Source organism: Grampus griseus (assembly GCF_964374135.1).
Source record: "Grampus griseus genome assembly, chromosome: 5".
Classification (NCBI taxonomy): domain Eukaryota; kingdom Metazoa; phylum Chordata; class Mammalia; order Artiodactyla; family Delphinidae; genus Grampus; species Grampus griseus.
The window spans coordinates 60,323,832-60,348,450 of NC_138998.1; the positions used below are offsets into that span (position 1 = coordinate 60,323,832).

A 24,619-nucleotide genomic window follows, 5' to 3' on the forward strand; every position below is an offset into this window, starting at 1 on the left:
AGACCTGCGTCCTTAAACCTGACTTTCTCCTCTTCCTACCTCATCCTCTTCCTCCCAGTCAGGGGTACTCTATCCACTCATGGGACCCGCCTCAAGATCCAGTCTGCTGTGCCAGGACATCCTACACACCCTGCCTGAGTCCCAGGGCCCTTTGTCTCTGGCTCATCTGGCACCAGCCTGCCTCGTCCCCCTGTTGGTAGTACGGCTTATGAGAGTTAACTTCCTGCAAACTTGATTTTTGTTTGTTTGTTTGTTCATCTCAGAATGGAAGTTAGATTTTAAGAGATTCCATCCCTGGCTACTGCCTAGAGACTTAAATCCTGATGATATAAAGTTTCCCAAAAATGACTTGAAATTCATTATGTCCCTAAAAGCTACAGACTGGCAGCTTCAAGTGCAGAACTCTGGATCTTCTTAGTAGGTGTCTCTGTCCGCCAACCCATGCCGTTATTGAGAACCCTTGCATTGAGAACCAGATTTATAACACAGAGATCCTAAATCCTCAGTTTCCCGGCATAGGGTTAACCTGCTGAAAATTTGGGCTCAAAGTTTGCCAGTTGCTCTTATCAAAGGACCACCAGGACAAAGAGAACACTCTTTCTTGAGGGGAGGCTCTCTGCATTGCCAATGATGCCGTCATTGAACTTCCTCTTTGAAAGTTCTTTCCTGAAGTTGTCTTTGAAATACGACTGATAGCTCCTATAGCCCAGAAGTGGTTTCTGAAGGCGATCTCAAAGAAAAACAAATATGTAAACAATGGCCACATCATTGACCAAAGAGCACAGCTTCCCAAGGAGATCACTTGGAAGGGCAATAAAGACCTGGATGCAACCTCATAACTTCATACACGTCTCATTTTCTCTAACTTGATGAAAAGAAAAATTATAATATTGACCAAGTGGCCTGTTTACCTGTTTATCGAGTGTTTCTAGGGTGGGGATTGGTCTTGCTCTTTGGAGTCCCTAAGGCTTTGCCAAACAAACATTTCCTGGAATGTTTGCTGAATGGAAGTAGATTAAATTGTTTCAGTTGAGAGCTTCATTAAGGTTATCAGTGTCTGTAAGTGAGGTATGTGTTCTAAATTCCCACAAATGTGTTCGTATTTTCCCATCTCACTTTTCACAGCAAGGAGCTGAACTCTAAGCCACAGAGCTTTTCAAACACCAACATGCATTTATATTTATCCTCAATGATCTAAGCATAGAAATCTCAGTTGTAATTTTCCAAGTCTTTTTATATGCTTTGAACTGTAGCTCCTTCTAACCATAACTTTTCTATGAAAGTTAAATTCACCATCAACTGTTAATACCTTCCCAAACTGCTGAGAAGTACAAGCACACAATGGCACATCTGACATGAAATAAAACTCACTAAAGAGATTTGAAATCATATGATGAAAATAAAGGACATTAAGTAATGCAGTTACTATGTTGTTACCACTGTTGTTGCTGTTGTTGTTTTTTTTTTTTTTTTTTGGCTGCGTTGGGTCTTCGTTGCTACGCGCGGGCTTTTTCTCTAGTTGGGGCGAGCGGGGGCTACTCTTCATTGCAGTGCGCGGGCTTCTCATTGCGGTGGCTTCTCTTGTTGCGGAGCACGGGCTCTAGGCGCACGGACTTCAGTAGTTGTGGCGCACGGGCTTAGCTGCTCCGCGGCATGTGGGGTGTCTCCGGACCGGGGCTCAAACCCACGTCCCCTGCATTGGCAGGCGTATTCTTAACCACTGCGCCACCAGGGAAGCCCCTGTTACTGCCTTTTAAGTACAGCACATGAAACAGGATCTCTTAATCTGTGTCCCCAATTTGGGGATTAGAACGAATTTCCAGTGAGCTCATATGAAAGCTCCATCTCTTAGAGTGAAGAACAGACGCTGTTCTTTGAGTCAAAACTATGCCAAGCTGATCCAAAAACCACATAGAAGGGAATAAAAGGATCCTGAAAACGAAGGTTCCAGGAGGGTGGGGTCACAGGGACATGGACCCAAATCACTGTCTAAAAAGTAGAAAGTGTGCTGTCAAGAAGAGCCAGTCATTCAGCAGTGGCCAGCAATGTAAGGATGTTTACACTGAAGAAACAAAACCAAAGACAACCCTCCCCCCGCCCCGGAAAAACAAAAACGGTATTCTGAGTCTCTGCAAAAACCTTTTCTACATTGCAATACAACTGTTGGACATTGAGAGGCTAGGGCACTGGCCTGTGCTGAAGGTACAGTTCTGTCCAGCCATGACAGTTCCAGTCCACAATGGGCCTCCTGTGATCATAAAAAATAGAGGGGAGGACAGAAGTCTTTTACATTTTTCATAGCAAACAGGTCTTCCCATAGCAAACAGGACCCGTCTCCCCAGAACTGTCAGATGGAACAACCTATGAGATGCTCTTGACAAGGGGCCCAAGGTTTCCACACCAAAGATCCCAAACAGTTTAAATATAAGGGAAAGAAGAAAAGAAAAAAAGAAGCACCTTTATTTCCCTGCCTTGCTGAGTGAATCCTTTAGCAAACTTGTCAGAACAAAAATTAGCTGTTTTGTGTTTACCATGTTCTGAGATAGACAACATGACAGAACCTACACTAACTTTGAAATTGGAAGACCTGGGTTTAGATTCCTGGTTTAGCTAACTTGTAATCTGACTGACCTGGGGCAAATCACTTAGCCTCTCTTAAACTCGGTTTTCTCACCTGTAGAATGGGAGTAATAAAATCCAGTCACCAGGTCATTTGACGGTTAAAGGAATTGGTATACAAAAGTGCCCGGTATCAAACCTGGCATGGGACAGGTGTGTCTTGAATGTCAAGTATTATTCTTCTTTCCTCCTGAGGTAGGTCTCACATACAGTCCTGGCTGGTCTCAAGTCCCAAAGCTGTGACTTCCAAGGAGCCGCCATGGGGAGCTGCGGTGAGCCCCTGATGTATGCACAGCCTGTAACTCAAGCTCCGCTAGCTGCTTTAGAGCGACCGATGCGGGGGAGAGGGAGGAGGGCTCCCCGCGCGGCTCCGCCCTCCGCGCTCCCGCAGTCAGACCGACACAGCTCCAGGCACGATCCTCCGAATGTGGGTGTACGACTTCCTGATGGTGACACTGCCGTGGTGCGACACCCCCCGGGGCAGGACGCACTCCTCCGTCAGTTTCTGGGCCTCGGGGTCCCAGCACAGCACCGTGGCGATGACCTCGTTCTTCTCGTCCCGCCCCCCAGTGATGTAGAGCCGGTTGTTGCAGGGCGCGATGCCGCAGCTGGCCCTCTCGTGGCTGAGCTGGGTCACCAGGCACCAGCTGTCCTCCAGAGGGCTGTAGGCGTACAGCGCTCTCATGGCCCCTCCTGAAGAGGAAAGAAAACACCGTGGGCATCTCACTGTTTTCTGGTTTTCTTCCCCATTAACCACTAAACTCCTACTCCTGGTTAGGTCAAGTCTACCATCTTGCCAATAGAAAGAGCAAATTCACGGCTCTGCTCTCCAGAAAGCCAGAATGGATAACTAGGGGCAGCAAGTCTCATGATGGAAACACTTCATAGCCCTTTAAACTCTGCAGCCCGGTGCTAATCAGGTTCTGAAGGACGCCTGTCTTCACATGGCTGCCAAAATGTACCATAAAGACTGCTTCCTGGCAGAAATACCACCTGGTGCATCAGATAGGCCCGGCTCATAATCCCAGCTCTGCCACTTTTGGATCTGTAACCATGAGCACCAAGACCACGGCGGTGATAAGAAATCAGAAGGACCATGCACATAAAGCACCTGGTAGAAGGCCTGGTGCATAGGAGTCTTGCATTGTATTGATCTACATGGCAGTGACTGGAGGTGGTGGCATCTCTAGACTGAGCATGACCTGGGACACCAGCCCAAGTTACCCATCTTGAGATTAGACCTTTGGGGCAGAGTCACGAGTCTGACCATAAAGACACAGGAAACCTGAAGCAAGGGAGAGAAGGGGTTTTGCCTTAATCTGTTCCCATATTTTGAATTCAGGAAGCCTTCTCTGATTAGCTCTCATTTGCTGGAGTTATTTATTTTTGGTATTTCCTTGATCAGTCGTTCTCAATCCTGGCTGTACATTAAAATCACCTGCACATTAAAAACACCTGACACTGTGGCCAGCGTCCTCCTTCTCCTTCTGATATTATTGGTCTGCACGAGCCCCAGCTACCCATATTTTTGGAAAAAGCTCCATAGATGACTCTAATGAGTAGTCAGGGTTGAGATCCATCACCCTTAACAATTACATGTCAACTGTGGTCTGGCTAGTCAGGCTTTCCTTCCAGCTAAATGCAACTGTTCAGAGCCCCCAAAGCAATTCGGAAGAATAAAATTCCCATGAACACAGAATAAGAAATAAAGATAGCTACTATTTATTGGGCACTTATACGGTGCATATTTCAATTTCTGTGCATTGCTAATGCTTACAACACACTTTGCTCCCAAAGCAATTTCTTGCTCCTCCCCTGGGCACCACTGTCCATCTGTCTTGTATGTCTCCTAAGTGGGGGCTGTTTCTGTCTCCAGAACTGCAAGGTAAATTCCACCAAGGCCTGGACCAATCCCATCTTCTCTTCTTTTCAACCCCACCCACATCACCCAGGAACTCAAGAATTCCCAGGAGGGTCTCATGTGCTCTACCTGCAGGGCTGCAGGTGTAGGGGACCCTACTCTTAAATAAGAAGCCATTTGCTCACTTACCAACCACATAGATACGGTCCCGGAAACTCACTGCATTGATGCATTTGGCCTCTACTGGCATGGTCGACTTTAAATTCCACTTATTGGTTGAAGGGTCGTAACACTGAGTCTTGTCCGTGGCCAGTTTCCCATTGGGCCCTCCCCCAATCACATAGAGCTTCTTCTTATGGCTGGTGGCTGCGAAGGAACTGACATGGATAAGGAGGGGTGCAGCCTGCAGAGACACAGGGCACCGGGAGAAGCTGTCAGTGACACTGCCCAGATTGCTGCCATGGCTCACAGGACACAGGCCAGGAGCCAGGGGACACAAACCCGGGAATCCTTTGCCTGAAGTCACAAGGCCTGTGGGCCTGACTCCCCTGAGACACAGAGAGGATCAAAGCGTACATTTCCCACCCTCCCGCCAGGCTCCAGATGTTTCTAGCCTGTTTCTCCCAGAGTTCAGATCTCAGGGCAGGAGGGGTATACAGGAATAAGTGTTTATACAGATGAAGCCAGCCAATGTTGGAGGAGAATGCTTTCTCAGACATGCATATTCATATTTATTCATGTGCTCCTTCATTCAAAAAATATTTACTGAGTGCTACTATGTGCCAGGCATTGTCGTTGGTGCTTATAGCTAGGAAGAAAAGCTGGTATAAGGGTTTCAGGTGGCCACAGGTAAGCATATTCTCCCACTCTGGGGCAACATACAGATCTGAGGGTTAAGCCAGGCTTGTGTTTCCATCCTGTGAACTCCAGGGCACTAAAGGGGACTTTTAAGGGTTTCTTACCCATTAACATAACCCTCTTGGGTCATGGAGCAACTTTGTGATGGGACTTAAACTGAGAAGTTCTTGGGCACAGCCTTATAAATGTTAAGGGCTCCCCATAAAGTTCTTTTCAGGTTAACAGATCTTGGCTGGATGCCATCATGACCTGTCTACCTTTGCTTGTGCCTGTGATGACCACGTTTCACACACCCCAAAGCTGGAACATGCTCTGACATATAATCTGATAAGGAGAAAGAAAATTTGAAATTGGGAATAATCTGGAAGTACAGGAAGTGAGGTCACCTTACCTTTGTGTGTGTGTTGGGTGGGGGTAAGGATACTTAACATGAGATCTACCCTCTTAACACATTTTAAAGTGTAAAATACAGTATTGTTATCTATAGGCACAATGTTGTATGGCAGATCTCCAGAGCTGGTTCATCTTGCATAACGGAAACTTTATGCCCATTGATGAGCAATGCTTTGCCTTTTCTTGAGTATGATATATACCTGAGATTGCATTGCTAAAGTCTTGTTTGAAGGCACGCAAATGGTTCATCACTAATAGGTAAATAAATAAGGGCTGATTTCTAAATACTACCAAATGACTCTGGATTCAACAAACAGTGTAGTCAAGAGATCCTGGTATGCCCAGTGTGGAGAAGACAAGGGCAGATGGCATCGGAGGAGACAAGAGACTCTAGGCCAAGACATGCAGACCAAGACAGGATCAAGCCTCCCGTCTACATCTGGGGTTCTGGCCAGGATAGGACAGGTACCCACACAGAGCTCCCCCACCTGGAAGGAAATCATTTCCGTGACCTGATCAGCAATGATGGCTCCTATGAGGAGGGAAGCTCAGAGCCACTGAAAATGTTCTCAGTGGGAGCAGGGAGATCAGAAAGCCGTATACCTACATTGGCAGATACCAATTTTTTTTTTTAAGCTTTGAAGCAATAACACAGAGTTACTCATAGAAATAATCTATACCTCTGACCAGCAGTTGTGGAAGGGGTCATAGGTCTCCACATTGTTGATCCTCTGCAAGCCATCGAAACCTCCGATCACATAGACCTTGCCCCCGAGCACCACCATCTTATGCCTCCAGCGGCCTATGTTCAAATACTCAATTTGAATCCACTTGTTGATTGAAGAATTATATTTCCAAACATCATGCTGTGTTTCTTTGCCACCTAGGAGACATAGAGAGCATTTAAGAAACCACTGATACGTCAGAAATGCAGCTTCTCCCATAATTCCCCACTGGCCCAGAGTGTTAAATCCCCAGACGAGCACCAACCCCTGCCCCATCCCCCCAGACAAAAGAAATCATGAAGGTGCACGCAGTGTGGTTGCCAGGACAGAGCCTGCACAGGGTGACAGGGAGACAGAGCGCAAGCCTGGGGTGGATCACGCGCTGGGCTGTGCCCTGTGTCACCTCCGTGCTGTGAGAATTCAGAGAAGAGGAGGCTCCGTGAGCTAGGTCCAGAGAAGGCTTCAGGGGAGTAGCACCCAAGTCTGCCTAGGTGAGTGGGGACCAACAGGAGCCTGGACTCCCGTGTTTGTGAGGCTCAGGGGCAGGAGGTCAGGCAGGACAGGTAAAGTTGGACGATTGCAGGTGGGGATAGTAGGGCCTTGACCAGCGGGCAAATGAGAAACCAGCTTAAGTTCTCTGTTTGCTTATTTATTCAAACAAATACAAACCCGGGAAAATCACCATGAAATCTTACAAAATTCTCTTGGTTCATAACTCTGATCTCTATAAAAACATAAGTGAGGTTTGTCCTACTTTGAAACAATTTCTATTGGAACAGAATGAGATGCTCACCCCAGATCATCTGAGAGTGAGCTGCTAAAACATTTTTTCAAGACAACTCAATAGATAGAAAATAGGTAATTCAGTTAGGGAGAGAGACCAAGACAAAGGAGAGCTGACTTTTCTGGTGACTTTAATAAAATATTTTAATGACTTTGTGTTTCCATTTCCCCATCAGCACAGAGTACTACCAACTACCTAAAACAAAGGATGTACCTTTCAGACTAAAATGTGCACCAGTGTGGAAATGAATATCATTAATGACGCTCTGTGTCACGGGTAAGTGTTTCTCAAGGGTGGAGCCCAGAAGTGGGATTCCTAGGTCAATGGTGTGCCCACCTTGAATTTTTACAGGTGCTACCAAAGAACCTTCCAAAGCTGTCCTGGTTGACTTTTCCCCATACCCCACCCACAGCGGATAGTAGGAAGGTTTTTTTGGTTGGTTTGTTTTGTTTTACAGCCTGAGGGAGAAAAATGATGCCATAGTTTGGTTTCCCCTGGCTGCTAGGGAGACTGAGCTTCATCCTCTCCTGTTTTCTTTTTGTTCATATGGTTTAACCATTCTGGGGGAGGGGTGTTGTATACCTCTTAGAGGTCTCTATTCAAAACACTGTGATATTGATCCCATTCAGGTAGTGTCCAAAATTATAAAATAACTATACACTTTCCAAGAAATGTATGCAAACTTTATTAAAAAGGGAAAAAAATGACAATTTTTTTTACTTCAGGATGTAAAAGAAGACCTGATTAACTGGGCAGGCCTATCATGTGCACAGATGATAAGACAGGTTATTGCAAAGATGTCAACCCTCCCCAAGTTAACCTATATATTAGGTGCCTTCAGGGCTTTTCATGGATTGGAGGACATGAAGTGACCATTCTAAGCTTCATCTGGAAGAGTAGATTTGGGAACATTTCTAAGAAACTTTTGAAAAAGAAGAAGGAATGAGAGAGCTCTCCCTAGCAAATATCAAAATATACTAAAAAGCTGTGATAATAAAAATAATGTGCTACTAGTATAAGACAAACTGATCAATTAAAAACAAGGTACATTCTACGAGGCCACCATCACCTTGATACCAAAACCAGGCAAGGATGTCACAAAGAAAGAAAACTACAGACCAATATCACTGATGAACATAGATGCAAAAATCCTCAACAAAATACTAGCAAACAGAATCCAACAGCACATTAAAAGGATCATACACCATGATCAAGTGGGGTTTATTCCAGGAATGCAAGGATTCTTCAATATACGCAAATCTATCAATGTGACAAACCATATTAACAAATTGAAGGAGAAAAACCATATGATCATCTCAATAGATGCAGAGAAAGCTTTTGACAAAATTCAACACCCATTTATGATAAAAACCCTGCAGAAAGTAGGCATAGAGGGAACTTTCCTCAACATAATAAAGGCCATATATGACAAGCCCACAGCAAACATCATCCTCAATGGTGAAAAACTGAAAGCATTTCCACTAAGATCAGGAACAAGACAAGGGTGCCCACTCTCACCACTCTTATTCAACATAGTTTTGGAAGTTTTAGCCACAGCAATCAGAGAAGAAAAGGAAATAAAAGGAATCCAAATCGGAAAAGAAGAAGTAAAGCTGTCACTATTTGCAGCTGACATGATCCTATACATAGAGAATCCTAAAGATGCTACCAGAAAACTACTAGAGCTAATCAATGAATTTGGTAAAGTAGCAGGATACAAAATTAATGCACAGAAATCTCTGGCATTCCTATATACTAATGATGAAAAATCTGAAAGTGAAATCAAGAAAACACTCCCATTTACCATTGCAACAAAAAGAATAAAATATCTAGGAATAAACCTACCTAAGGAGACAAAAGACCTGTATGCAGAAAACTATAAGACACTGATGAAAGAAATTAAAGATGATACAAATAGATGGAGAGATATACCATGTTCTTGGATTGGAAGAATCAACATTGTGAAAATGACTCTACTACCCAAAGCAATCTATAGATTCAATGCAATCCCTATCAAACTACCACTGGCATTTTTCACAGAACTAGAACAAAAAATTTCACAATTTGTATGGAAACACAAAAGACCCCGAATAGCCAAAGCAATCTTGAGAACAAAAAAAGGAACTGGAGGAATCAGGCTCCCTGACTTCAGACTATACTACAAAGCTACAGTTATCAAGACAGTATGGTACTGGCACAAAAACAGAAAGATAGATCAATGGAACAGGATAGAAAGCCCAGAGATAAACCCATGCACATATGGACACCTTATCTTTGATAAAGGTGGCAGGAATGTACAGTGGAAAAAGGACAGCCTCTTCAATAAGTGGTGCTGGGAAAACTGGACAGGTACATGTAAAAGAATGAAATTAGAACACTCCCTAACACCATACACAAAAATAAGCTCAAAATGGATTAAAGACCTAAATATAAGGCCATAAACTATCAAACTCTTAGAGGAAAACATAGGCAGAACACTCTATGACATAAATCAGAGCAAGATTCTTTCTGACCCACCCCCTAGAGTAATGGAAATAAAAACAAAAATAAACAAATGGGACCTAATGAAACTTCAAAGCTTTTGCACAGCAAAGGAAACCATAAACAAGACCAAAAGACAACCCTCAGAATGGGAGAAAATATTTGCAAATGAAGCAACTGACAAAGGATTTATCTCCAAAATTTACAAGCAGCTCATGCAGCTCAACAACAAAAAAACAAACAACCCAATCCAAAAATGGGCAGAAGACCTAAATAGACATTTCTCCAAAGAAGATATACAGACTGCCAACAAACACATGAAAGAATGCTCAACATCATTAATCATTAGAGAAATGCAAATCAAAACTACAATGAGATATCATCTCACACCAGTCAGAATGGCCATCATCAAAAAATCTAGAAACAATAAATGCTGGAGAGGGTGTGGAGAAAAGGGAACCCTCTTGCACTGCTGGTGGGAATGTGAATTGGTTCAGCCACTATGGAGAACAGTATGGAGGTTCCTTAAAAAACTACAAATAGAACTACCATATGACCCAGCAATCCCACTACTGGGCATATACCCTGAGAAAACCGAAATTCAAAAAGAGTCATGTACCAAAATGTTCATCGCAGCTCTATTTACAATAGCCCGGAGATGGAAACAACCTAAGTGTCCATCATCGGATGAATGGATAAAGAAGATGTGGCACATATATACAATGGAATATTACTCAGCCATAAAAAGAAACGAAATTGAGCTATTTGTAATGAGGTGGATAGACCTAGAGTCTGTCATACACAGTGAAGTAAGTCAGAAAGAAAAAGACAAATACAGTATGCTAACACATATATATGGAATTTAAGAAAAAAAAAATGTGTCATGAAGAACCTAGGGGTAAGGCAGGAATAAAGACACAGACCTCCTAGAGAACGGACTTGAGGTTATGGGGAGGGGGAAGGGCGAGCTGTGACGGGGCGAGAGAGAGTCATGGACATATACACACTAACAAACGTAGTAAGGTAGATAGCTAGTGGGAAGCAGCCGCATGGCACAGGGATATTGGCTCGGTGCTTTGTGACAGCCTGGAGGGGTGGGATAGGGAGGGTGGGAGGGAGGGAGACGCAAGAGGGAAGAGATATGGGAACATATGTATATGTATAACTGATTCACTTTGTTATAAAGCAGAAACTAACACACCATTGTAAAGTAATTATACCCCAATAAAGATGTTAAAAAAAAATAAAAAATAAAAACAAGGTACAGAAACAGACTAAAAGATATAGAGATTATTAAATAAATGGCATTAGAACAACTGGCTACCTGTTTAGAGAAAAATTTAGATCCCTATTTCACATTATACTTAAAATTTAAATGTAAATGCTATAGAAGTAACTGGAGAGTATATAGGAGAAGATGTTAATGATCTTGGGGTGGGGGGGCTTTCTAAGCATGACAAGAAACCTAGAACATATAGAAAAGAAAGTTACTATATAAAATATAAATCAAAGTTAAAAGACAACCCCACTGTCTGGGAGAAAGTATTTGTAATACAAATAGCAAAGGAGATATAAGAACTCCAAAAAATTAATAAGGAAAAGACAACCAATAGAAAAACAAAGGGTAGGAACAGATCATTTTTAAAAAACAGATACGTTTACCTAATAAATATATGAAAATATATTCAACCTCATTAACGATCTAAGAGTGTAAATTTACACAATCAAGTCTGTTAAAAATGTAATTGATAACAAAAAATGTTAACAAGGATGTAGAAAATGGGCACTGACATTCATCATTGGTTGAACTGTAAATTGGTACAAACTTTCTGGAGGACAATTTAGCAATATCTACAAAAACTCTAAATTTACACATCTTATGACCACTTCCTGGAATCTCTCCATATATCAGCGCAAGTTCATAAATATATATGTATGAAAATGCCTATTGCGGTATTTTTTTCAGTGGGAAAATAAAAGCTGAAAAAATTATGGTTCATTCATTCAATAGATAGCCCTGAAGCTGGTGAAATGAACAGTAGTAACAACCCTCGCAGTAATGATAATGACGACTAACACTGCTGAGCTCTCACCACGTGCTTGGGATTGTGCTGTTCTTTACATGTATTACATTGCTTAACACATACAGTAGATCAATTATACCAACATGTAATGATGTCCAGAACAGATTGTTAGTTGAGTACACATTTCTGTTGATTTAGTACAACAAGCATGCTTTCATGTATTGCCTGTATCATTTTTATTTTTTTAAAATCTTTATTGGAGTATAATTGCTTTACAATGGTGTGTTAGTTTCTGCTCTATAACAAAGTGAATCAGTTATACATATACATATATCCCCATATCTCTTCCCTCTTGCGTCTCCCTCCCTCCCTCCCTCCCTATCCCACTCCTCTACGTGGGCACAAAGCACCGAGCTGATCTCCCTGTGCTACGTGGCTGCTTCCCACTAGCTATCTATTTTACATTTGGTAGTGTATATATGTCCATGCCACTCCCTCACTTTGTCCCAGCTTACCCTTCCCCCTCCCCATATCCTCAAGTCCATTCTTTAGTAGGTCTGTGTCTTTATTCCCATCTTGCCCCTAGGTTCTTCATGACCATTTTTTTTTTTTTTTTAGATTCCATATATATGTGTTAGCAGCCTGTATCATTTTTTAAAAGACAACAACAAATTGAAGACGGACAAAAGACAAGTTGTAGAATAAAACACTATGTGTAGTGTATGTGGCAAAGACTGACCATGATTACCAAACCTGTCTTTTCCTCCTGGGCACACGGCTAAACTACATTTCCCAGCCCCACTCCATGGGGGGCGGGGGTGCAGGGAGGGCATGCGGCTGGTTCTTGCCAATAGAATGTGAGCAGAACTGATGCCTCATGTCCAGGCCGAGGCTGTTGTGAGCAGGTGTGTCTTTTCAACTTGTTGGGTTTCTCTCTCTTCCCGAAATGCATCAAGCTTGAAGGTCACGTCTGGAAACAGCCTCATCATGAGATGGAAGGAGCCTAGGTCCCTGAATGACTGAGTGGAGCAGGTGCTCTCCCCCAACCCACACATACTTCTCTGGTGATTCATTGAGATTCAGGGTTTGTTACAGCAGCTGGCATTACTTACTCTAAGACAATATAAAACCATTTTTGTAAAAAAAAAAAAAAAATTAAAACATGTAGGATTGTGATGGCACAGAGAAACTGCCATATTTTACTTTACACTCCCCGTATTGCTTAAATCTTCTACAACAATTAAAAAATGTTTCTGTAAGACAAAAGAAAGCTAAACCCTAGTCTGTATTAATAGACTCAAAGAAGAACTGACCTGCCCTTTATCTTGGAGGAGACCAGCTCTAGGAATAAGCTCTTTCCAAAACAAGTTCAGATTAAAGAAAACCTCCAAGAGAAGGGAAGGGATGTTTGTCTTTTCCCTTGGTGCTGCAAGAAGAGCTAGGTGGCTTTTAATGTCATGGGAGAGCATGAGACTCAGAGAACACGGATTGGAATCCTGCCTGACACTTACCAGTGTGTGACTTTAGGTAAGTTCCATACCTTTCTGAGCCTCGGTTTTCTCCATTTGTAATCCGGAGATTAAAATCACCTACCTTATAGAGTTGATGTGAGAGGCAATAATTAATTGCTACCAAAGAGTAAATTCATCTACTATGCTGTAAAGATGGTAGAGATTACATCATTTAATAAATATTTATTGAGCATTTACTATGGCCAGACACAGCGCTAGGTATTGGGAATACAGTGTTGATTCATGGAATTTAAGGACTAATGGGAAACAGGCATAGAGCAGTTAAAAACAATTAAGCAAACAACTTAGAAGTAAGAAATGAAAAAGTACTGGATGCTATTGGAGCATCTAAAAGTAAGACCTAATAAACTTGAGGGGAGAGGTCAGATTTGGGGGGAAGAGCAGACATTTTTATCCATTACTGTATTCCCAGTGGCTAGCTCAGTGTCCTATGCCTATAGCAGACACCGAATAAACTCTAGTACCACTTCCCTTCTTCCTTTTCCATGAAGGAAGTCCTATCTGCCTGCTCCCCCAGTTCCTACTACAATACTGCTCAAGGATTAGGGTTCACTCTCCATGATAAGACCATCTGAGTGCCTGGTTTCCATATCCTGACCCAGTTAGTGCTAGATCAGTGCCATCCACAGTAATTCTTCTGGGATGGTTGCCTGTCTCTCACTCAGGAAAACATGTAGTGCCTTGGGGGCTGGCTTTGGCATCACATGGCTTCTGCTTACCTGAGATGTAGACCTCATTTTTTAATGTCACGCATGCAAACTCCACCCACTTCTTATTCTCACTGTCCAGCTCGTGCTCTGTCATGGGGAGCTTGGCCACCTCCAGGCGGCTGCGCCTCAGGGGATCCAGGCAGGTTACCTCTGCCACAAACCGTTCATCCTTCGTGCAGCCACCGATGATCATGAACACCTCAGACTGGAACTCATGCATCCTGGGCTTGGTGCGCTCCGAAATGATCTGGAAAATCAATGGGAGTACAAAAAGGCAGAATGGTACAGTGGTTCAGAGCTCAGGCTGTGGAGCCAGAGGAGCAGAGCCCAATTCCCAACTCTGCCACCGTAGGACCATGTGACTTCACCTCCTTGGGCCTCAGGTTTTTCTTCTGTATAATGGAAATTTTAGTGGTAACAACCTCATAGGTTTGTCATGAGGATTAAATGAGATAATATATTTAGTGTGCTTGGCCCAGGGCCTGATGTATAGTAGGTACTCAATAAAGGTTATCGGTTGTAGATTTTGCTACTTTTTAAGAAGTTCAGGTCTGTCTACCATCAAATGCACTTTCCTGCCTCTTCCCTCTTGCTTGGTCAGAAGCACTGAATCCTGGAATTTCATTTCTGGCCACCTTCCACTCCCCCCTGGTTTCAGTTTCTTGATGATATCCCAGACTTTGCTCGCTACCAGGCCTTTTCTGGAAGAGAAGTCCTGAGGGCACATAAGAGCATCCAGAGACTTAGGAGAAAAGAACCAAAAGGGAGCAAGGATGTGTCCAAGGAGGTTGGGGGACTGGGTCCCAACATCAAGCATATGACCCTTCAGAGCCTTGAACAAGCAAAGAAATCCATACCACAGATATCTGAACCCAGCTGAAAGAGCAGAGGTTTAGAGTCAAATACACCAGAGTTCCATCCTGGTTCCACCACCGATGGCCATGTGACCTTGGAGAAGCAACACAATCTCTGTAAATTCCTGTGATCATTCCTATGCTACCATGCCACTGTGAGCATTCATGAGGTTGTGATGTAGAGAGCTGAGCAGAGCACCTGGCACACGCATGGCCCTCCACAGCTAGTCATGGCAGTAGGAGTGGTGGGAGATGTCATATTGTTGTAATTAATGAAAAGGGAGAGCTGCCCTCCTCCTGGTTCCAGCCATCCCTGGGCTTGATGGGGAAGGTTCTACAGGGGAACTGATGGGAGACAGAGAGGCAGCAGCACCTATTTCCCACATGGCCAAAGCAGCTACTCTTTCCTACAAGGTTAAGCTGAACTAATATGGATTATGGAACTTCAATCTTGCCCACAGATGGTGACAAACAGTTTACCTGAGTCCACAAGTGGTGAATCCAATCAATAGTCACATGTAATCAGATCAGCCAACACCCAACCTCTACTTTCCCAGAAGAGACTTTATTTTTCTGTGCCAATAGTCAGATACAGTAAATGCTGCATCCTCAGTTATTGAGGCCAGACCATGGCCATCAAGTATGTGGCAGGACTCTCCTTTATGCGTCAGCAGAAAGGAGAGGAGGTGTGTGGCAGTTTAAATCCTGGGCAATGGGCTGAGACCGAGGCCACTGACAGTGGAAAGGCCAGCTGGGATAAGGGTGGAAGGGGTGGTCCCGAGAACTTGGAGGCACTATGAGAAAACCAAGCTGGTAGGAGAGGAATGAGCAATGAGTTGGCACCAAAGACAAACTTGGCCGATCTGAGATTTCTCCCTCCAGCCTCTAAACCTTCCTTCCCACAGCTGAGGGACAACCTCTAGCACCCATCTGGTCCTCTTGCAGGGAGGATTTAGGGATTATAGGGCAATGCTTAGAGGACAGCACTAGCTTCTCAGAACTGGTTCCCTGTGACCCTTACTCTGGTTCTGAGAGCCAAGCCTCAGCCTCCTCTCTGAAGCCCCCCCCCCCATCTTATTCATAGTGTCTGCTCTCCTGCATCAACAGCCTGCTGACTAGCAGGGGACCAAACCAGCCATGATCTTACTCCTGACTCCCAGGGCTGGCATCCCGGTCCTGAGTCCTGGCCTGTGGAAGACTCTGCTCCCACTGACTGAAGCCTGCATTCCTGCCTGCTGTCTGCATCTCCCCATACTATCTGTCCTCGATTGCCCACACTACCTTCCCAACCACTTACCCTGTAAGCCACTTGACATTATTTTCAATGTCATTTTGTTCTTTCCTCCAGGAAGCCATTCTTGCCTTTCCACACCTGTTCCCACAGTCCTGAATTTCCCTATCACAGCGCTTTTCACCCTCATGTAATTTATTCTAATGTCCCTGATGGCAGGGATAGCCCTTTTCTCCAATGGATCCTCAGCACCAAGAACAGTGCCTGGAGCTTGTGGGTTTCCATAAATGTTGGCTGAATGAATGAATGAATGAATGGGCAAGTTAGTTAACCCAGGACCTGATAAAGACTTTTTTTTCCAGTCTAGATCATTGTGGTAACCAGCTTCCACAATGGCCCCCAGCAATCCCCACCTCCTGGCATTTACATCCTATGTTGTTCCCTCCACATTGTTCCTGGGTTGATCTCTATGCCAATAGAATACAATAGTGTTGGTATACCACTTCTGAAATTAGGTTATGAAGGCACTACAGCTTCCATCTTGACAGCTCTCTCAGTCCTTCTTGGGTCATTTGCTCTAAAGAAAGACAGCTGCAATGGAGAAGCCCAAGTAGCAAGAAGATGAGGCTTCCAGCCAACAGCCAGCAAGGAAGTGACTTCTGTCAACAATCCTGCGAGGGAACTTGCAAGTGGATCCTCCAGCCCCGTTTGAGCTTTGAGATGACTAACTGCAGCCCCGGCCAACAGACTGACTGCAACTTCAGAAGAGACCCTGCGCCAGAATCACCCAGCTGCATCACTCCCAGATTCCTGCAAACTGTGAGATAATAAATGTTTGTTGTTTTAAACAGCTGTTTGGGGATAATTTGTTGCACAGCAATAGATAACTAATACAATCATCTAGTTGATGGGACTGGCTGGGTATTGAGACCTGCCTTGTAACTCGGAACCACAGGACTGCCAGATGGTGGCACCATTACCAAATTGTAAGTTCAGCTACGTTTTGCAAAATATTAACCCCAAAGGCATGACAAACGCCAATCTGAAGTCAGAGATGGGCAAGTTTGTTGCAGACACACGGAAGTAAGTGTTTGCCAAAGAATCACATGCAACCATCAGGGCCTACACAGTTTATTTTCAGATTGTTAGAAGTAGAGCAAAAAAGTTTCCCCTTACTGACTACTCATTGTCCAAAGAACCTATGTGAGAGCACCAAACAGAAGTGACCAAACTGCTTGGATAAAGCTCCTCAGGGTGAGCTTCTGCCCCGCTGCCCTCAGGAGTAGGTCCTCCTGACAGCACACATATCAGAGCAGCCTTTGGTATAGATCAAGTTGGTCCCTGGAGACTTAGGAGGCAATGAAATGAAGGGGTAACTTTCTCTGCCCCAAAAGACCTCTCCCAATGAAGGTACCAGCTACTACTCCTAAATCAAATGTAAGTTGACATTTGCTTTTAGGGTTCTAAAACTTCCTTCTGTTACCACCTCCATGAGCTCAGAGGAGGGACAAGGTTAAAATGGAGAGATAATGATAGGACAAGCAGGGTTAAAGTTTGGGAAAGGAAGGTTAGGAGGAGAAATGTGTTCACAGAGTATCCTCCAGGCTTACACTAGTGTCATTAGGAATAAAGCCAAGATCACACAAGCAGCGAGAAGGCTGGGAGTTTCAGGGAATCAACTAGCAATGAGACACAACTCAGAGATCACAATGTTTGGTTGGTTCAGTTACCTAGACTATAAAATGAGGATGAGAAAATGCCCTGAGCAGGATTTGGGGCAATAAGGCAGAAAAAAACTAGGACACAATGAAAAGAGAGATTTTAGCCTCAGAGAAAGAAAATGCTTGATTGTGGGAGATAGAGTACCATAAAGAACTGAGTGAGAATAGGAACAGTCTTTATTTCTGGGGCACTTAACATATGCCGGACACTGTGCTAGCACATCTCATTCATTATCTTATTTCATTCTCAAAACAATTCTATCAGTTGGTAGATATTGTTTTCCCCATGTTACAAGGACTGAGCCTTACAGCAGCTAAGTAGCTTGCCCAAGGTCACACTGTAGGTAAACTGTGCAGTCAAGATTAAAGCCCAGATCTGCCTGACTGGGAGCTCAAGTTCCTGACATTTTCTAGTTATCAGAATTCTCTCTCCTCCTATATCCAAAGCTTATAATCCCACTCCCCCATCCCCACCCCATTGCAAATACAAAAGGCAGAGCAGATATTTCATAGCAGCAGTTTTGCAGAAGACATAGTAGGGACATTTTATATAAGAGGAAAGCCTTTATCACCTGCATTTCAGGGAGTTAGGAAATGGGAAGCAGAAACGAAAATAGCAAGAATGTTGAAAGTACAGTTGATCAAGACCCTATACTTTGGTTTTTTTTTTTAGTTTTTAAAAAAATTTATTTATTTTATTTTATTTACTTTTGGCTGTGTTGGGTCTTTGTTGCTGTGCGTGGGCTTTCTCTAGTTGCGTCGAGCAGAGGCTACTCTTTGTTGTGGTGCGCAGGCTTCTCATTGCGGTGGCTTCTCTTGTTGCGGAGCACAAGCTCTAGATGCGCGGGCTTCAGTTGTTGTGGCTCACGGGCTCAGTAGATGCGGCGCATGGGCTTAGTTGCTCCACGGCATGTGGGATCTTCCCGGACCAGGGCTCGAACCCATGTCCCCTGCATTGGCAGGTGGATTCTTAACCACTGCGCCACCAGAGAAGCCCCAAGACTGTACTTTAAATGCTGAACTGAGAGCAGTTGCAGAGATTGATCTTGTCTTCAGGAATATGAGGGCTTTCCCAGTGCTGAGCCAACTGCCAGTGACCCACATATCCAGCATAGGACCCTTGTGGTTATCTGGTCTTTCTCTATCAGTGTGCTTATCACCCTTCATTTGCTTAGTGTCCTGTCTTCTCTGAAAGATCATAAGTTTAGTAAGGTAGAGACTGTTTTATGGTGCTTGGTGCCATGTCTGGCATATAGTTGGTGTTCAGGATTTATTTGTGAAGAATGAAAGTATAGCATATGAAATTATAGCACTAATGGCAATATTAGAAAAAAAATCTCAAATTAGTGACCTTTATTTCTACCCTAAAAAACTAGAAAAGGAAGAGAAAATTCAACCTGAAGTAAGCAAAAGAAAGTAGTCAAGATTAAGGTAGAAATAAATGGAATAGAAAATGTAAAGACTGTAGAGAAAGTCAAGTAAAACCAGAAGCTGGTTCTTTGAGAAAATCAATAAAATTGATAAACCTCTAACCAGACTGATCAGGAGAAAAAAGGAGACACAAATTACCAATATCTGGAATGAGAGCTATAACATCACTACAGATTCTACAGATATTAAAAAGGATAATAAGGGACTACTGTGAACAACTTTATGCCAATAAATTCAGCAACTTCTATGAAATGGAAAATTCTTTGAAATATACAAACTACCAAAGCTCATTCTAGAAGAAATAGATAATGTGAATAGCCTCTTGTATCTATATAGCTATTAAAGAAATACAATTTGTAGTTTGAAGTTTAAAACCTTCTCACATACACAAAAAATTCCTCCTGGTTCTGATAGCATCACTGATAAATTCTACCAAATATTTAAGGATGTGTTTGCAGAGTGAATAAGTGACAATGGATCTGAGGACAACACAGAATTAGAAAAGGACAGACAGAAAAGAAGGGGCTCCCAAGGGGCCTCTGAAAGACAATTCCTAAACTATTTTGGCTAATATTTCTACCAATGGCCTAATGAAGAAGGCTTGGTAGCCAACCTCAGAACCATTGTATAGTGGTATACACGTATGGCTGTTCATGTGTACAAACGTAACAAACTGCCCCTCTATCATTACTTAATGATTATTTTGTTCCTCTCCACTAAGCCTATTCTTGTCTTTATAAAGTTCTGAATACAACCTTTCTTCAGGAATTGTTAAGGAGAACCAGGTAGATACAAGTGATATGTTTATTCACTATCTTGGTACCCATTTATTCATTCAACAAACATTAACCAATCCCTTGCTATATACCAAGGACTCTCCTAAGGTCTGGATGAAAAGTCCAATAAGACATATTTCCTACCGTAACAACCTCCCTGTCTAGAGATATTTACAGATGAGGAATTCAACGGTTAACATGCAGTGGTTGGTGCTATGACAGAGCAATGCTCCAGTGCTATGAGACTGACAGAGGCCTCTGGAGAAGGTGATGCCTAAACTGAGTTTTGAAGCTGGAGCAGAAGTTAACTAGATGAAGAAGAGGAAAAAGTCATTTGAGCCGCACCTGCATTAGCCTGAAGGCTGAAAAAGCGTGTCCGCTTTGGGGAATTACAAGCAGTACACTCAGACTGTAGCAGGAGAGAGAGGTTGCAGATGACACTAGAGCAGCGAGCAAGAGACCAGGCTCAGAGAGTTTAGGCAGAAGTGTGGGCTTTATCCTGAAAGTGGTGGGGAGCCAGTGAAGAGGCTAAGCCCAGGAGTGAAATGATTAGGCTTGAGTTTTAGATCACCCAGCTGATGAATGAATTGCAGGGCGGCCAGATTGGGGGCAGAAAGCTGAGTTTTGAGGAATTCTCAGAGGTTCAGGAAGGAAATAATGAGAGTCTGAACCTAGGTAATGTCAGGGGAGATATAAGAGTCTCAAGGTTTCCCCAGAGTGGACAAACTGGGAAAGCAGCAGCCCTGTGGAATGGCGACTGGACAGGGCACACTCCCTTCATGTGTGTGTCTCCCCCACCAAACTCCCACCCTTACACAACCGGAAAGGGGAAGGATGTGCCAGGCATGGTGCTGGGTGATTTCCAGATCTCACCTAATTCTCTCAGTAGCTGTCTACCATGTAGTATTATCGGCATTTTACAGATCAGAGATCCAGGGCTTCTGGAACTGCCTGACTCAAACTATAAACATCTACAGCATCTACTTCTTGATGCCCTAATGATTTGTGAGCCAGTCTCACCTGTATCTCTGGGAGGTCTGCTAATTCCTTCACTTCGCTGGTTATATACGGCATCTCTCATCATCAACTCACCTCATTGCCAGAAAGGTGGTACATCCTGGCTTCCTGTAGCAGCGGGAAGACCTCTGGGCATTGTCTGATGAGAGGATCCGCTTCCACCATCTCCACAAAGTACCATGGGTCCAGAAGCGGCAAGCGCACGTTCTCCAGGACATAGGGGAGCAAGCAGAGTCGTTCTGACTGTTTGTGCCTGACCCAGCTCATCACAGTCTCAAACACCTGAGACTCTTCTGTCACATAGAGGTCATCGCTCTTCAAGATGTGGTACAGGGTATCCACAGGAAGTTCAAGGAACTCTTCGGAGTTCAGGATCTGCACAAAGTTCTGGATGATGTAACTTTGAACCTGCTTCTTTAGACTGTCCAAGGAATGTGTGTCTGCCAGCCTCAGTATTCCAACACAGTTTTCTGGGTTCAAGGCTTCTGTGAGGAAGCTCGCACAGGCGTCCACCATCCGCAGGAACTAAGAGAACAGAAGGGCAGCAAATCAGGCCAGAAAATGACTAGTCCACAAGGAGGTTTACCAGTGAGTCGTGTGTAGTAGCAAAAATTTAGAAACAACCTTAGTGACCCAAAGTAGAGGACTAGCTAAATAAATGAAAATACATTCATATTTTTGACAGCTGTATGGTCATTAAGAAAGCACGTTGCAGAAGAATAGTAAATGACATGGAAAATGTTCAGAATGTATTGAGTTGAAAAATCCATTCACTGAATCTTGATCAAGCGTCTAGATTTAATCAGCAACTTACAGGAAACATAGGGGAAAGAGGAACATGTTAAATGACACCACGTGAATACAATTAGCAAAACCCAGACTGTGGGAAACTCTACAGAGCAACCAGTTCAGTTTCTTCAACAAATACATCAAAAGGGGAAAGAGGAAAAGGGGGGTGGGGCAGGGAGGGAGAGCCGGAGCACAAAAAGAGATTTAAAAGATATATCAACCTACTACAAAGTATGCAGCTTACTTGGATCCCTGACTTAAACAAAATTTTAGAAGAGAAATGTTTACAGTGACCAATATTTGGTGATAGGAAGCAATTATTATTAATTGTAAGTGTGGTAACCATGTTGTGGTTATGCTTAAAGAAAACTCATCTTTTGGAGCTATATACTGAAATATTTTCAGGTGAAATGAGAAGGCACTTCACAAAATCATACATACATTATGATCCTCTTTTTATAAAGAAAAATATATATTGAATATAGGCATAAAAAAAGACTGAAGGATATAAACCCAAATATTAACAGTTGTTAATCTCTGTGTATCAGGTATCTTGGGACAAATTATGCTGCAGTAACAAACAACCCTCAAATCTCACGGGCTCACAACAATAAATGTTATTTCTCACTCACATTACAGGGCTCACAGGGCTTCAGTCCAAGACCAAGGACGATGGAAAAGCTCTTGACATGCCAGTTTTGTGACAGAAGGAGAAAAAAGATGGCAAACTACACAAAGGCTCTTAAAACTTTTGCTGAGAGGTGGCACATGCCATTTCCACTCACACTTAACTGGCCAGAGTAAGTCACAGGGCAAATTTGTTGTCAAGGCAACAATAATCCTCCCACAGAAACAGGTGCCATAGGAATAGATGGAATATACTGTATAAATAATACAAGGCACCACACTCTGTAATAACACTATGAGATTTTTTTTTTCTTTTTTTCCCTTTTTTCTTTTATTTATTTATTTGGCCGAGCAGTGCAGCATGTGGGATCTCAGTTCCCCGACCAGGGATTGAACCTGTGCCCCCTTCATTGGAAGCATGGAGTCTTAACCACTGGACTGTCAGGGAAGTTCCGAGATTTTTTTTTCTTATTTTGTTTATTTATATACTTTTTAAATCTTCTAAAATGAATAAGTAACACTTTTGTAATAAAAAATTAATTTGTAAAATTGGCTTCCATGACATTTTTAAATTATCATCATCTTCATAAGAATGAGTCCCATATGCGTATATAGCACTTTACAGCTTACAAAGCCCTTTTGTATTCATCATATTATTTAATACTCATTTTACAGATGAGATGTCTCAAATGCACCTGTCCATTCTATTTGCTGCTCTCTGGAGCTCAGCTTTGAAAGAATTTAACTTCCTACCTTCCCTCCTTGTCCACTGGGCCCTTTAGAGGGTCAAGTTGTCAGTGTTCTTGGTTCGATCAGTTAGAAGAAGGATGGAAAGAGGGAGGCTGAGGGGACAGGGCCTGTTGGGGAGGGGTGGTCTGAAGACAGGGCCTACTGAGAGTACAGATGGGCCGGCCTGACCAAGTGGGAGGGTGCAGCCTGCAGAGGAGAAACTCTAATGACAGGAGCTGGGGGTGGTAGGGTTATGGGTCCTGAAGGGAGGGGACAGGACTGGTCTGAGGGTGGACCATATTGACTTAGGCTTTGTTCTTCACTCCAGAGCATTCTAGGGGGCACACGTCCCTAATATGGGGGGATCAATCCCAATTGCAAAATATTATCTTACCCTGTCAGACCACACTTTTCAATTGTCAATTCAGAAAACACTGACCTGATGGTCAATGTTGCAGAACGCCTAAATTCTGCTTCAGACCACCCTGTGAGCTGGCCCCAACGGCCTGCAGATCTGCTCCTCGCATGAGCAACTGAGGAAACAGTTGAGACTGAGAAATCTAACACCTGTTTAGTTGTTTGCAGATTTTCAGTTCAAAGAGTAAAAATATAAAACCGAGACCAAGGCTCGCTGAGCCCTCAGAAGCTGTAACCAGAGCCCTCTGCGGCTCTGCCCACAGAGACATCATGAGGGCTGAAAGGGAACTCACTTAGACGGCAGCCTCCAGAGCAGAATGGCAGGTACGCCTTGCCAGCATTTGCCTGAGAAAAAGATGATATGAAAATCAAAGAGATTTTCTAAATATGTAGACTGGCCCTGGGAGGCCCCCTAAGAACCTGGTAACAAGGTTGCCTCTGGGAAGTGGAACTGGTGGGCGGAGTGAGGGTAGACAGGGAGAATTACTTCTCACTGTTTACCTTTTTGTACCCCAATTGGGTGCCATGTGGAGGAATTATCTATTTAAAATAAATGACATTTTTCACAAGTAGAGAAAATACTAGAAAGGAATACATCAAAATGCTAATAGTGGTTATTTCAATAGAGTTTTGTAGATAAAGTTATTACAGTAATTTGTCTTTTAGACCTTGCTGTACAGACCAAGTTTTCTACACTGAGCATGAAGTTGCTTTTAAAATCAGGAAAAAATAAAATAAATACTTTCTTGTGATTTTCAAGTACACAATGAGAAAATAAAATAAAATGTAAAAAAAAAAAAAAGTGCACATACTAGGAGCCAGCCTAACCAGCTCATTTAACACAACAGCACTATAAAGTAGGTATTTATTATCACTGCTGTTTTATAGATGAGGAACAGATTCAGAGAAGTGAGGTAATTTCCTCAGAGACGTACAATGAGAGGCAGAGCTAAAATTTGAAATAATCTTTCTCAGTCCAAAAATGCACATTTTTACATTATTTCAAGTTGCCTCCGGTCAAATAGTGTGTGCACAGGACA

The 24,619-nt window shown here is 43.2% G+C and overlaps 1 protein-coding gene across 4 annotated transcripts in view; it reads right to left on the reverse strand.

Annotated features, from left to right (window-relative positions):
* Positions 1–3,010: 3,010 nt before the first annotated feature.
* Positions 3,011–24,619, reverse strand: part of KLHL6 (kelch like family member 6) — a gene marked incomplete at both ends in the record, with an annotated part of 56,555 nt that continues 34,946 nt past the window's right edge. For 2 of the 4 annotated variants that reach the window (XM_082655039.1, XM_082655038.1), the window contains 5 exons: positions 3,011–3,312; positions 4,670–4,883; positions 6,412–6,614; positions 13,997–14,234; positions 21,093–21,542. In XM_082655039.1, coding sequence (XP_082511165.1) covers positions 3,011–3,312; positions 4,670–4,883; positions 6,412–6,614; positions 13,997–14,234; positions 21,093–21,542 — 1,407 coding nt within the window. The remainder of the gene's footprint in view (positions 3,313–4,669; positions 4,884–6,411; positions 6,615–13,996; positions 14,235–21,092; positions 21,543–24,619) is intronic. The other 2 variants (XM_082655040.1, XM_082655041.1) reach the window with 2 other exon arrangements.